Here is a 14,974-nt window from a genome sequence, read left to right as displayed (position 1 = left end):
ACTAGCACTGATGATGTTACCTAATTTGGGTAATGAAATGTCTGCAAGAAAACAACCAAGATCAGAGAGCACCAAGGACTTCTCAATTATGTGAATTACAAGGTAAATTAATAGTTTTCTCAGCAATAGTGTTCATCTATGCATTAGTAGGTTAAGACTGCCCTCTGTTGTACAAATGAAGCAATGTATAAAATGTAAACGTCTTGCTAACTTACAAATGAAGAAGCCTTAATAAAGCCTTTTGGAATTTAGGCTTAATTAATGAATTTGAGTTCTTTTAAATTTTCATATTGCAAGGATACTCATCTGTGTTCAAGTACTGGTCTACAAAGGAAGGAAACAATAAAGTCTCCGGAGAGGGGCGGCATATAAATTTAATAAATAAATAAATAAATAAATAAATAAATAAATAAATAAATAAATAAATAAATAAATTATACTGAAGTAAATGTAGAGAAAAACCTTGTTATAGGCATTAATCTCAATATATGGAGAGCTTCAAAGTGGATAGTAAATCCAGTCCCCCAAACTCCTTAGCCTCCATACATTCAATTGTAGGGTCTGAGGAAAAGCTTAAAGTCAGGTTTATCTTTCTACACACCAGTACTAAGGAATCTAATAAATAGGCTCTTCTATGAATGTAACTCTGCATTAGATTGCTTGCTAATGTTTAGGAAAAAATCTACATGAGTACTGTTATATATAATAGCAGAGATATCAAAACATTTCTTTGATATATTATCCATAGAATTTGCGGAGAAAGGGACATTGATTATCTGTTTTCAGTACGTGAGAGGAGGAATGTATGTGTGTGTGTATACTGTATGTATGTGTTTGTAAAAAAATAAAAGCTGCAATTAACTCATAATTTGGAGATACTTCATTCCAAATATCAATAGTAAAGGAGCTATGATCAAACATATTTTAATAAATATGCGTGGAGTAAGTACCATTCAAATCAATTTTTTACAACCACACAGGAAGAATGAGGTTGTTTTGAGCTACTACCGGTATTAGCAAGTCAATCTACTGGAAATTAATAAGGGTTGTTTCTGAAAAAGTCATAAAGGAATAGGAATAGATTTTGACTAAGTATATAGGAAGGAATTATTTATTAAAAAATCTCAATTTGACTTTGATTTCAAACTTTGAGAAATATAGGTTCCACCCCTCCCTTCAAATGTCGTCCCAAATTTATGTTTATTGAAATGTCTTCCTCACTCTGACCTGATTATTTTTCCATTTTAAAAAAATGTATAAATGTAAGGGGCACTTGGATATAGTAGCAAATCTCATCAAAATTTATAAATATTTTCTACTTCAAGAATTGTGGCTGCTCACTTTTCTTTCCCATTTATGGGTATAATTTAGGCATCACATAATGCTAAAATAAATTTTGACATTAATTTCTTTTACTTCTTATATTTAAAAAGCCTTGGTAGTTGATTATCAGAGAAGAAGGATAACTTCATTATTTTATTACTGCTTTATTTCATGTATGACTTTCTCAGAGGTTTAAATGCATTTTACACATATTTCCTATATTAATCCAAAGATTTTTATTCAATATATCAGGTTGAATGCAAGTAACTGCACCCACTAAATTATGGTATGGATCATTTATGAATTGGACCCCTATCTATTCAAGGGATTCTCAATTCATTAAGGGGACATAATTCTTTTTATGAACGAGCTAAGTCTAAACCTCTGAAAAACATGGCTGTTAAGAAGAATAATTTTCATTCATTATTTCTGATCTGCAGTCATTCAGACAGACTTGATTATGTTGGCACTTAGTAAAATGAGTCTGATACAAACATTTGACAGCAAATATTATATGTGCAAGGTCATTGTACATTGCCACATGTTCTTCACACTCAGGAAGCTCAAACTGCCCAAGGAGCTGTTGATATAGTTCTACAGAGGAATTATTGAATCTGTCATCTGCACCTCTATAACTGTCTGGTTTGGTTCTGCAACCCAACAAGACAGACACAGACTTCAGAAGATAATTAGAACTGCAGAAAAAACAATTACTACCAACCTGCCTTTCTTTGAGGACCTGTATACTGCACGACTCAAAAAGAGGGCTGTGAAAATATTCAGACCCGTCACCCATTATGTCCTGGACAGAAATTATTTCAACTCCTACCCTCAAAACGATGCTATAGAGCACTGCACATCAGAACAACTAGGCACAAGAAAAGTTTTTTCCCAAACTTAATCACTCTGCTAAACAGAGTGCTAATTCCTTCAACACTGTCAAACTATTCACTTAGGCTGCATTACTATTATTATTAATCTTCTCATCGTTCCTATGATCCATCTCCTCCCACTTACGACTGTATGATTTGTTGCTGTATCTTTATGATTTATATTGATTGTTTCCTAGTATGATTTGATTGCTTATTTGTTTCCAATGACTATCATTAAGTGTTGTACCTTATGATTCTTAACGAATGTATCTTTTCTTTTTATGTACACTGAGAGCATATGCACCAAAGAGAAATTCCTTGTGTATCCAATCACACTTGGCCAATAAAAAATTCTAATTTTAAGTTTGAATAAACAGTTACATTTTGCCAGTTTATCTGCTAAAAACAAAATTTTTGAATATAGTTAGCTATCAAGCCCAATCATTTCCATTCACATTTGAAGATGTGACATTTGTCTAATAGTTTTTTATTAATTGGCGCAAGCAATTACATTGATTTAAAAAAATAAATAAAACTAATATGTAATAAAACAATGTAGTTAAAAAAGCATTATACAATAATACACCAGAGGGCAGTCTTGATTCATGATATATATTGCTATTCACTCTTAATAAGTGATTTTAATATCTCCATCAATGGTTTTGAGACAGTTACTTTAGTAACAAGAACTAAAGTACCACTGAATTCACTAAAGACAATATTTATCAGTATCATACATTACATTCAAGGAAATCATGATTTTGAAAATGGTTCTTTTTTCTGTTTGGTAGTGGTTTATTATTCAAATCATTGTGAACTGGAATTCTGTGAATTACATAGAAATATGGGGACTCACCATTATTATCCAGGAAACTTCCTTGATATATAGCAATTTAAACTTCAGTTTCTAGAGTTTGAATACAATACATTAATTACTACTTTACGCTTGTTGCCTTTCAAAATTGCAGTGTTTTTTTCATAACAGTTTGGCACATATCCAAAATATGCATTACATGTTTAAAAACTAGAGTGTTATATATAATATGATTGAATGTTGACATTCATTATTTTGCACTGTTGTCTTCTATTCTTGTTTCTTAATGTTTCTTACAGAATATTAAAAATAATAGTACCAGTAGTAGTAGTAGTAGTAGTAGACCATTTGATGATGGGGGGGCAAAGCAGGGTACAACTGATACTTCATGAATAATGGCATAATTGTACAAGTGATTTAAATGATATAATTTTCATCAGCCATGTGGTGAGACTGACATAAATTATGTCATTTACATGATTGCTATCATGATTTGTGGAATCACTATAGTTTTTTCCACAAGTCTATGGTCATTCCAGTGGTGGGTTTCAAAAATTCTGTGGGTGTGGCTTGGTGGGTGTGGCACGGCTTGGTAGACGTGGCTTGATGGGCGTGGCAGGGGAGGGATACTGTAAAATCTCCATTCCCTTCCCCAATCCAGGGGAAAGTTACTGCAAAATCACCATTTCCTCCTGATCAGCTGGGACTTGGGAGGCAGAGAATAGATGGGGGCAGGGCCCGTCAGAATTTTTACTACCGGTTCTCCGAACTACTCAAAATTTCCGCTACCAGTTCTCCAGAACTGGTCAGAACCTGCTGAAACCCACCTCTGGGTCATTCTGTATCACTCTATTTCAATAGACAGCTCTTAAGAGTTGCTTTATGATAAAAACTTTCTTTCATGGAGCAAAACAAGACACAGAAAAATAAGGGGGAATACCGCTCATGTAGACTGACCTGTCTTTAAACCAAGTAGCTCACCTCAGTTTTTGGGAAGCTGTATGCTAGAGGAAGAAATCAATAACCAAAATCACCAACATGAACTGAGAGGGGAAACTTTAAAAAGAAAAAAAAAACAGTGACAATTTAGATATAGCCCAGTGACATTTAGATATGTCACTGGGAGTAGCCCAGTGACATTTCTCTGGGCTACTCCCGTTTTTTAAAACAGTACTGTGATAAAAGTAATATATAGAACATGAAATATTATATAATGAATATTATGTAACATTTATTATTTATAAACAACTATTATATAAATGCTCATTTTAACTGATCACTCTGCTGAACACCTAATTACCATAGTACAGTCTTATGTCTAAGGATATTTACCCATGTAATATGACTATTACTATTATCCTTCTACTATCTTATTAGTATCTTATGATTATATTACTTTCTTGTTTGTATGTACACTGAAAGCTTATGCACTGGAAAAAATTCCTTGTGTGTCCAATCACACTTGGCCAATAAAGCTATTCTGTTCTGTTGTTCTGTTCTGTTCCGTTCCGTTCCATTCCGTTCCATTCCGCGGTGCTCTGCTCTGCTCTGCTGTGCTCTGCTCTATTCATTTTGCTTACTGATTTTAGCAGCATTGTGGGTGCCATTTCTTTTGTTTTTGAATTTTTAATATACAGTATATAAAAGAGACATCTCAATATTGTCTGGGTTTAAACTTTTCTTTGATGTTGGTTGTTCTTGTTTTTGATTTAGTTATCTTTAATTAAGTTTGGCTTAATTAAGCAATTGTTTGTACATGGATTTTTGGCTGTATATCGTTCCCTAGATCAAATGGAAGCTACTAGGAATGACCCTCAGACAACGGTAGACCTAACTGGGAAGAGGAATCTTGATTGATTGCAATTCTTGGTAGGAGCAGTGGAGGGTGGGGTCCCCAACATTTCATTTCAGCTTTCTATTTTTTCAAGCATGCATGGATTTAACTTAATTTTTCATGATTTTTTAAAATCTTAAATAATGTTAATATAATTGATCTTCAAAAAAATGAATAACGAACAATGTTAACCATTGCCAGAGGTTCAAACATTCAATTTTGATTGTGAAAATCAGTCTTGCTAACTTACAGTACAAGCAATATGTTTGCAATTTTTTAAAACTCTGTAATTGAAGATGAAATAATATGTATATATTTAGAGTTTTTTGGACAGGAAAAGTTTTAAAGATAAAACATGTTCAGACGTTCAAACATTCATTTTTTACAACAGACAAGTAGGTGGCAGCTTGGAATTATGCTAGTAGACTGCGCTATTGAGGCTAAATCCAGCCCAGTGCTCTGTGTAGGAATCCAGGAATAAATAGGTATCTGTTTTGGGCCTTCTTCTATACCCATGATGGCGAACCTATTGCACACGTGCCACAGGTGGCACACGGAGCCATCTCTGCAAGCACATGACTTGTTGCCCTAAGTCAGCTTCACCACACATGTGCACGTGCCTCCTGCCAGCCAGCTGATTTTCAGCTGGCCCAGCCCACACCCTCCCCTCCCAGGAGTTTCCACGCAGGCCATTTTGGATGCCAGGTAAGTACAGGCCTCGCACGGAGACTCTGGGAGGACGAGAAACGGGCCTACCAGAAGTACCGGAAGTCCAGAAACTGGCTGTTTGGCCTCCGGAGGGCTGGGGGAGGCCGTTTTTGTCCTCCCAGAGGCTCCAGGAAAGCCTACCGAGCTAAATTTATCTACAGCAAATTATTGAAAAGGCTCGTGTTTAAAGAAAGAGGGGGGAAAGGGTATTGTAATTCCTATGCAGGTAATTCTATGAAATGCAGTTATTCCTCTACCACCCTGAAATGACAAACTATTTAAATGAATTAAATGTTTTAAATACGTTTATTAACCTAATCAAGAGTCTGATTGTTTTCCAGCCTACTTCTTTCTCCTTCTCACTGGAACTTATTAGGCATTCAAAACTTTTTGTCTGAGTTTTACAAGTAGAACCATTTCATTCTTTAACTTCTTTTTTCAATCTCTAAAATTTATTAACCAGTTGCATGTGGGTTCAGGCCCAGGGAATAGCCAAGGTGTATAAGTAATTGTTTTATATAGTGGTTATTTGGGAGGGGAGGGGGCAGGAATCTACCTTCAACTCATTGTTGAATCCTGGCATCTGCCTCGCCAGGATTCAACAAATGCCTGAAGTTTCTTTGGCAAGATTTCAGAAGTTATTTGCCTTTTGCCTTCTTGCGCCTCTCTTCTTTTGCTTCTCTTGAGAGAGAGTGACTAGTCGACAAGCTGACTTTGTGCTGAAGATATAACTAAAATTCTTGTTTGCCTTGTATCTAGTCTGGTGCCTTAACTACTACAAAGCATATATGCTCTATCTTTTATCTCATCTAGTGTTTTTCTATCTTTTTGTACTTCCAATTTGAAGCTCTAGTGAATAAAAGAAAAATATTTTATGTGGTCTTTCCATCTATGAAATGCTTAACTTGGTAAGCTTGCCTGTAACCTACATTATATTCCTAAAGTACCTTCTGGAAAACATTAGTTCAGTTAGTCTTCATAAAGTAAAGTTGGAACTTCAAAACCATTTAAAGTATTAAGATATATTTAAAACAGCTTCATTCCCATTATATTTTATGCTGTAATTGAATCTATATTATTCATCCCTTAACTTAAACCACAATTACAACTGATTTATTCCTGTTGAGACATAGGATTCTTGTGGTCATTCAATTATTGCTGAACTGCAATACCCAACATCTCTTAACAATTGTTCATGCTGTCCCCTGCTTGCAGGGGAAATCCCACTATAGAGTACTTAGAAGGCCTGAAATTCCCACCATCTATCATAAAGAATGGCTTCTGTAAAAAAAAAAAAAAAGTTGCTTAGGAATATAATATAATATCCATTTGTGTGTTTGTGTATTGATTTTATGCTGCTTGTATTCAAGTGGCTCACAGCAAAATTACAGTAGTGTCAAACTTCCTTTCTCATAAAATGTTAATTTTGTCATCAAGAAAAATTCTGTATTTTCCATGAAACACCATTCCAGAATGCTCTCTATTCCCTGTTTATATCCGAGAGCTACCATTAAAAGAAAGAGAATTAAGTAAGGGAGAGAGAGGAAAAAACTCCATGACTCAGTTGTAAACAGATCCATTGTCATATATAAACATTAAAAAGTATTGATTTTTATCCAGCTATCAGCAACCACTCAAAATATTATTGCAATCAAGGTTTTAATATAATGTATAAAAATATAATTATTTACATTTATAGTAATGTTTGCATATAGAACAGTATAAAGTTAACATTCTATAGGACCAGAATAGCTCAAGACAAAACACTTGTGATATAAAAGGCCAACTTACATATAACTATCCTAGACATAAATAAAAAGCTTCTTATTTCAGAATAAGGCAAGCTCACATTTCAAACTCTGTAGTACAGTACAGGACTAAAATCAATTTTTTCAATTTAACAAGAATATGCCTATGACTTTGATCCATGGCCTACAAATTGCCTGGCTGTGTATACACTTGTCTTAAACACAAGTAATCTGATGTAACACTTTTGTGAAATAGACCATGAAGGAACAACCAGGTACAATCTTTTTGTCTTTGATTTTTAAAAAGAAACTGTCTAAGGTGATAGAAGTAGTCTTACTATTGCGTAGCTGCCAAGAACATAAGATCAAATATATTATAAATTTGTGTTAGGGACTAGTCTAGAATACTATTTTCCTTTGGTATACAAATAACACTGTTTGAGGTTACTTCATATAACCTATCATTTGGTTCATGCTATTAATTTTAATAGTTATCCGCCTCCATGTCTTTTGTTAGTCAAAAAGTTTTAGAACTGTTCTTTAGAAAATGATGCAAAAATGTCTTTTTAAAGCTACCATTTTATCTGAAATTTGGAGAGCTCTCCTTCCTACTTCATGTTACACGTTACATTTTAAGTGCAGTTTTCTTTCCAACTGAAGAAATGGAGGATTTAAACACAGTGTAATTGTTTTTCATTGTTTCAGTTTGCTTTGGTCGATAGAAGACAATGTAATTTGGTAAGCACATCCAGCAAGAGCAGTCTTTAACTAAGCTGTAGTTCCACATAATCTGCTGGCTGTTGGGACATCTTTGGTGTCGGATTCTGGTCTTCCTGAAACCACAAACGGCCAAGTCTGTGAATTAAAATATGTTTCCATGTTAGAAAGGAAGATGACTTTTTACAAGGACCAATTTGCTGCAACATAATTTCCACCCATATTTGGCAAAACAACTTTCCATACAAAAACAGAAGTGGTTGCTTGGTCAAAAACGAGATGCGATACATTTGAATTTATTAAAGATGCCCTCATTACCCTTTTCTTCCTATATGATGTTAACAGCATTAAACATGCTAATCTAATATAATTCATTAGAGTTATCACTGTATATACTAGAGCAACAACAAAGCAAAGACTCTCAGAAAATACCTTGCTCAAGCCCATTATATAGCTAATATTCTTGTTCGTTTATATCAAATGATTCAGACTTCGAAAGCTTTTGCTGTAAAATTATTTTAATTCAAATATATACATTTCTGTTGCTGTAACATTTGCCAAAAACCTTTAATGTGGACACTTTTTTGTCCCTATTCTACACACAAACTACTTATGTAAGCAAGTTTTGTGGAACTGGAAGTGAAACTGCTTCTATAGTTCCTTTATACAAAAGCAGTAAGAGAATTTAATTTCTAGCCTATGGGTGAGAGAAATGTGTATGCCATGGATTTGTTCAATCAGGCAGGAAAATAAAATGACCAAAACATGATTTTATTACAGTAATTATAATAGGAATACTTGTTTTTAATTATTAAACAAACAGTAAGCATACCAGTGTGCCTGCCGTCCTGTCTCACTGTTCCCAATTACATGTAATCATTCTATGTGTTTATGGCTATGTTTTGCCAATTTATATCTTTTTTGTGCCAATTTTTTTCATGTGTCGATGTCTATTCTGTTACTTGTTTTCTTGTACTTGTTGACAAATAAAATAAAATAAATAAATAAATAAATAATGATTGTATGGTTATCATTTTATTTATTTATTTAATGTTTAATTATCTATTTTAAATGTAGAAATCGTCCTCGATTTACGGCCTTAATTAAGCCCCAAATTTCTTTACTGAGACAGTTAAGTGAGTTTTGTCCCATTTTACAACTTTTTTTTGCCCCAGTTGTTAAGTGAATCAATCTAGTTGTTAAGGTTGTTAAGCGAATCTGGCTTCCCCATTGACTTTGCTTGTCAGAAGATCACAAATGTACCGAGATCACATGACCACGGTACATTGCAACCATCATAAATATGAATCAATTGTCCAAATTTTGATCACGTGACCATGGAGATGTTACAATGGTCATAAGTGTGAAAAACAGTCACTTTTTTCAGTGCTGTGGTAACTTCGAATGGTCACTAAATGAATGTGTAAGTCAAGGATTATCTGTATATGCCTCATATTATATAAAATATGGGTAACCAATCAAATCTACAAGTAACAAAAAATACAGCGAAATTAAAAATTCTTGCATGCCACCAGGTGCCATAACTCTCCATACCTCAAGAACACAAATGCTGAGTTCATCTCCTATCCTGACCAGGGGTGGGTGGCTATCGGTTTGCCCCAGTTCAGACGAACCTGTAACGGCAGTGGCGGGAGGCTCTGCTCACCCACCCAGATGTCATCAAAAACGCTCTGCGCATGCGCAGAAGTGCTACATGCTGGCAAAGCGAGCGCACACACCCGCACGCTCCCAATAGAGAACCGGTAGTGCCGGGATTTGAATCCCACTACTGATCCTGACCCAACATATGGGGGAAAAGCTCAGTTTTAACAGCTGTCAAGGAAACAAGGAGGGTAGGGGGTTCCTCCATATCTTGGGAGTGGGGTATCTACTCCGTAGGGTAACCACTGCAATGGGAAATTCTATTTCTTAGGTCTTACCAGATGCATTTAACATCATTTAGTTCAGGGGGCCACTCTATTAAGTTAAAACATTCCTTAAGGTATCAGGGCACTTTCTTATTCTATAATTTTGTTGTATAAATTCGTTTAATTTGCATAGAGCAATTTCAAGAAGCTTATCCAATAGTGCTTATATTATTTTAAGAGGGCATTCTAGTATTAAATGTATCTTCAAGATCGCCTTCTACCGCATAGCTCCAGCGACTAGTAAGATCTCACAGAATTGGTCTCTTCAGGGTCCCATCAGCTAAACAATGCCGGCTGGCGGGCCCGTGGGGGAGGGTCTTCTCTGTGGCTGCCCCAGCTCTCTGGAACCAGTTACCTCCTGAGGTCCGGACCATCCCCACCCTATTGGCCTTCCGAAAAGCGGTGAAGACCTGGCTCTTCCGGCAGGCCTGGGGCCGTTGATCTCACTGTTGCGATCTGGAGATATCTGGCCATGAGTGGTGTGAATGGGTTTTAATTGTTTTTAATGGTTTAACTTTTAATGTTTTATATATGGTTTTTAAATGTATTGTAAGCCGCCTTGAGTCTTCGGAGAAAGGTGGCATACAAGTTGAACAAATAAATAAATAAAATAAAATATTCTCCTTTCTCCAAGTAAATATTTTTTTTGGCTTTATTACGTTGAACAAATACTGTAGTTACAAAATCTTTATTAGAAATATTTTGTAGTATCTTCTGCTATATGTCATAATCAACATCTGCATAGTTTAAAAATTGCTTCAATCATTAAATACAAACATATACAGTGCACAGTATACAGTGTACGCATACAGTGGCCAAAATTGTGGAAACCTTTTGGGAAAAGTGTCTTTTCTAGAACTAGCTAATAACATCATTTTTTTTGGAGTAGTACCATAAAATTATATATCATTAGAACGATAATTTAATCAAGAATGTAATGCAATAACGTTTATGAAGGATTTCCTATTAGAATACCAGTTACAGTATAAAGAAGAAAAGTGAAACACATAGAAAAAATGAGATATACAAAAATTATCACCATAGAAAAAACAAGATATACAAAAATTATCATGTCAGTTAATACTTAGTTGGGTAACCTTTAGCATGAATTATGGCCTTACAACGTCTTCCCATGGAGTGAACCAAGTCTTTTAGTTCTGCAGCTATTATAATGTGAAACCAAGATTGAATGATTGCTTCTATTAACTGAGTTTTATTGCTGGATCGCTTCTGCTAACAAGTTTCTTTAGTTGGTTCCATAGATTTTCAATTGGGTTAAGGTCTGGGCTATTCCCAGGCCATTCCAGCAGTGGAATATGATTATCTTGAAACTCTAAAAAAAGTGGTTGTTAGCCATCAAACCTCAAAATTACACTTTTCCCAAAAGGATTCAATCAATTTTGGCCACTACTGTACATGTAAATGTTGCTGTTACGTGGATAGATATATTTCTGGAATCAAATTGACATGATGATGTTAACTATTTCTCTTTGGAATATGTTAAATGCAGTCATGTATAATTGGAGATGTTTACAGAAGGCCACCTGTAACAATATATTGTTGACTCAAATCCCATACAGTTCAGACACGGAAAATCTGGTAATTTTCAGAAACAGATCACTGCCATGTAAATAAGAATTCAATTTCAATATTCTTAGACTTGAGCTATCAATGATTACGATAGCTTTATATTCTTTTAGCCTAGAGAATAATATGTTGTGTGCTTTTGGCATTTGAAATTTTTAATAGATACTGGAGTGCAAATGGAAAATAGAAAAAACAGAAGTGACAAAAATATGAAGAAAGGTTATGGTAAAATGTATCATCATAGTTTAGCCACAATTAGGTACAGTCCAAATTGCTTCTTATCTCAAAATATGATGAGAGTGGAATAAGATATAACATTCATAAAAATCACCAAATATTTGATGTAATTTCTGTCTGAGTAATAATTAAAAAGAACTGGACTTCGTAGTTTAGAAACCAATAAAAATCATTTTTTTTTTATTTCGAAGAACAGAAAAATAAACTTGATGAATGTTGATCATCTCATCTAACAGGGCAGTTAGGTAGGTCTTTTTAGATGCAAACTGAGCTGAGATCCATAGATCCTTGCATTTGAGTCTACTGAAATTGCAGGGTTGATTTAGTTTCTCCCAGCCAACTGCTCTGCTAACAAATAGATCAACTTTTTGTTAATTCAAAAAAGCACATCCTACACTTGATGTGGAAGAAAAAGAAAGAAAACCCTGCTAACAAAAGCTGCAGCCACTTAAAAGATGAGTGAGAATTTTTCAAGCATAGAGGGATCTAAAGGAATTCTTAATAACACATTTTTAAAAGATCTTTGAAAGTTTCCCTCCAGATAACGTCAAATTAAGAGCTCTCCAGATATGCTTGACTACCCTTCCTATCATTCGCAGTTCCAAGAGTGGCAGGCTTTTAAAAAATGTCCTTATCTTTGTATACACTGTTGAAGTGCCTTGTGATATCTGCAATTGCTCATCACCCTGAGCAATTCTCATGTGTCAAACACGAGAATCTGTTAACAATACTTGTAGACAATCCAAAAATGTGAGAGAGAAAACCAATGGTGTGTCTAACCACAAACCAGACCTTATTGAGAACTTAAGAGAGCCAGTGAATGAACCATTCACTGATTAATCTTGCAAATTCTTGAATGTCTCTTTTAAGTCAGATATTAGTTAACTAAACATTGCTTGTATTTGGGCCAAAGCAGGACAAATGTTTCTAAGGAGAGGAGAGCCACATACATACTCTACAGAATATGAGATAAATACTCTACAGAGTATGCATACTGTATAGAAAATACTCATATTGTATACTGCAGGGGTCTCCAACCTTGGCAACTTTAAGTCTGGAGGACTTCAACTCCCAGATTTCCCCAGCCAGCTTTGCTTTGTTGACTGGGGAATTTTGCTTTGCTGGCTGGGGAATTCTGGGAGTTGAAGTCCTCCAGACTTAAAGTTGCCAAGGTTGGAGACCCCTGGTATACTGTACTTACTTACTTATATATTTATTGGTTCGATTTATATGCCGCTCTTCTCCGGAGACTCAGGACGGCTTACAATGCGTTAAGCAATAGCCTTCATACTTTTGTATATACCTGCTTAGTAGGGCTTTCGCCCCCCCCCCAAGCGGTGTTCTTTTTATACAAAGTCAGCTTATTGCCCCCACAATCCGGGTCCTCATTTTACCTACCTTAAAAGGATGGAAGGCTGAGTCAACCTTGAACCTGGTGAGATTTCAACTTGCAGTAATTGCAGGTAGCTGGTGCTATTTAACAGCACTTTAGTCTGCTGCGCCACCAAGGCTCTTTTCTACATACATACTGTATCCTCCCAAATTTTAGATTCCTTATTGACTAAGGAAAGCATTACTCTTACAGAGACACTCCTGTTACCCTGCCGTATTCTCCTGTCTCCTATATCTCTTATCTAGAGTAATATTAACTTGAACTTTTTTTAAAAAAAAAAATACGTATTTATATAGAAACAGATGCTCTAAGACTGGCCAACCTAACGTATGTTGCAGGAGAACTGCAGAGACCCGCTGCCCGTGTCCGGAAAGCACACCCCGTCGTGCCTTTCAAGTGGGACTGAAGTCAAGCTCTGACCAGCAAAGCCCCCCTTCTGAAAGGGTCCCGATGAGTCCACTTACCAGGTTGACGGGGTGCACGTAGCCCTTGTCGTAGCAGTCTTCTTGCAGCAACTGCCGCAGGTGGGCGATGTAGCTGGAGGCCAGGCGCAACGTATCCAGCTTGGAGAGCTTGGTGTCCGGAGGCACCCAAGGCAGGCTGGTTTTCAGGCGCGAGAAGGCTTTGCTCAGGACGCGCATGCGGGCTCGCTCGCGCGCGTTGGCCGCGTTGCGCTGCGATTGCTTGCACTCCGGCGTCGAACCGGAGGCGCTGCGACTCGCCGCCGGCGGTTGCTTTTTAACCCTGCCGCCTTCTCCGGCTCCGGAGCCTCCCTTCGTGCGTTTCTTTTTGCTCGCCACCGCTTCCTCGTCTTCCTCGTCCTCCGCGTCTTCTTCGTCTTCGTCCTCGTCCTCCTCCTCCTCTTCTTCCTCTTCAGCAGCGGAGGAATTATCCAGCGAAGGGCAAGTTTCACCTCGGGGACGCCGCTTAGAGCGGGGCGGCGGCGCCGCCCGGTACTCCAGCTGCAGCTCCCTCAGATCCATCCGAGGCTCCAGCACTCTACTTGGGGAGCCTGTAGGCATGGCCCAACCCTGGGACGCCAGAGACGGGCGCCAGCCAGAAGGCGCCCCCTCCTAAGAGGAGCTCCACGACGGCTTGTGGGGGTTCTTTGGCCAGGGGGTATATATATGTGCCAGGGAGAGTGGGGCAAACCATCTGCGCGGGGCAAGAGGGGGGGCGCGCAAAATTGAGCAGCCCGCGTAGGGGCGCGGCGAGGACAAACTAGACTCTGCGCGCGTCAGCGTCCCTTCCCTTGCCTTTGGATCTTTCTCAGCCCCTCGGGGATCCGAGGGGGGAGGAGCGTGCTGAGGAGGAGAAGGAGGTTGGAAAGCGCCCTAACGCCTCTCATTGAAAAACCCCCCGCCTTAGCCGCGGTGAGCTGCTGTCCCTGTGCCGTCGGGTATGCGCTTAGTGCCTCCCTGGGTGCTGAAAAGTTGTTCGAGATTTTTAGCACCATTCGGACGAGAAAAGCCGCTACTTGTATCCGGTGCTCTCTGATTATGTTGGGTTTTCAAGAGCCGCCTTTCCAATGTCGGGCTTGGTTAAGAATGATGGGAATTGAAACCCGACAAGTTCAATTATCTGTAACACACAAATCTGACTTTAAAAACTTCAGAGGCTCAGCCAGTAAGACAGTGGACAGCTGAGGTTGAGGCGGGAGCGTCTTGTCTTACTGGCTGAGCCTCTGAAATGTAGATGGGGGGTCCAATCTTCTTGGCGATCGGGTCAAAGCGAAGACGGAGATGCAAGAGTGATCAAAGCAGGGGTGAAATCCAGCAGGATCTGACAGGTTCTGGAGAATCGGTAGCGGAAA

General features: G+C 37.5%; 1 protein-coding gene across 1 annotated transcript; it reads right to left on the bottom strand.

Annotated features, from left to right (window-relative positions):
• Positions 1–8,067: 8,067 nt before the first annotated feature.
• MSC (musculin) lies at positions 8,068–14,183 on the bottom strand. The gene is made up of 2 exons (XM_070942215.1): positions 13,626–14,183; positions 8,068–8,154 (listed from the first exon to the last, which is right to left on the bottom strand). Exons 1-2 carry the CDS (start codon positions 14,181–14,183, stop codon positions 8,068–8,070), a joined length of 645 nt encoding a protein of 214 aa, XP_070798316.1.
• Positions 14,184–14,974: the final 791 nt, after the last annotated feature.

Source organism: Pituophis catenifer, unplaced genomic scaffold (assembly GCF_029215685.1).
Source record: "Pituophis catenifer annectens isolate HBS135680 unplaced genomic scaffold, rPitCat1.0.hap2 SCAF_3, whole genome shotgun sequence".
Taxonomy (NCBI): Eukaryota; Metazoa; Chordata; class Lepidosauria; order Squamata; family Colubridae; genus Pituophis; species Pituophis catenifer.
Note: the sequence above shows the minus strand (reverse complement) of the source record. Positions and strands in the feature narration are given on the sequence as shown.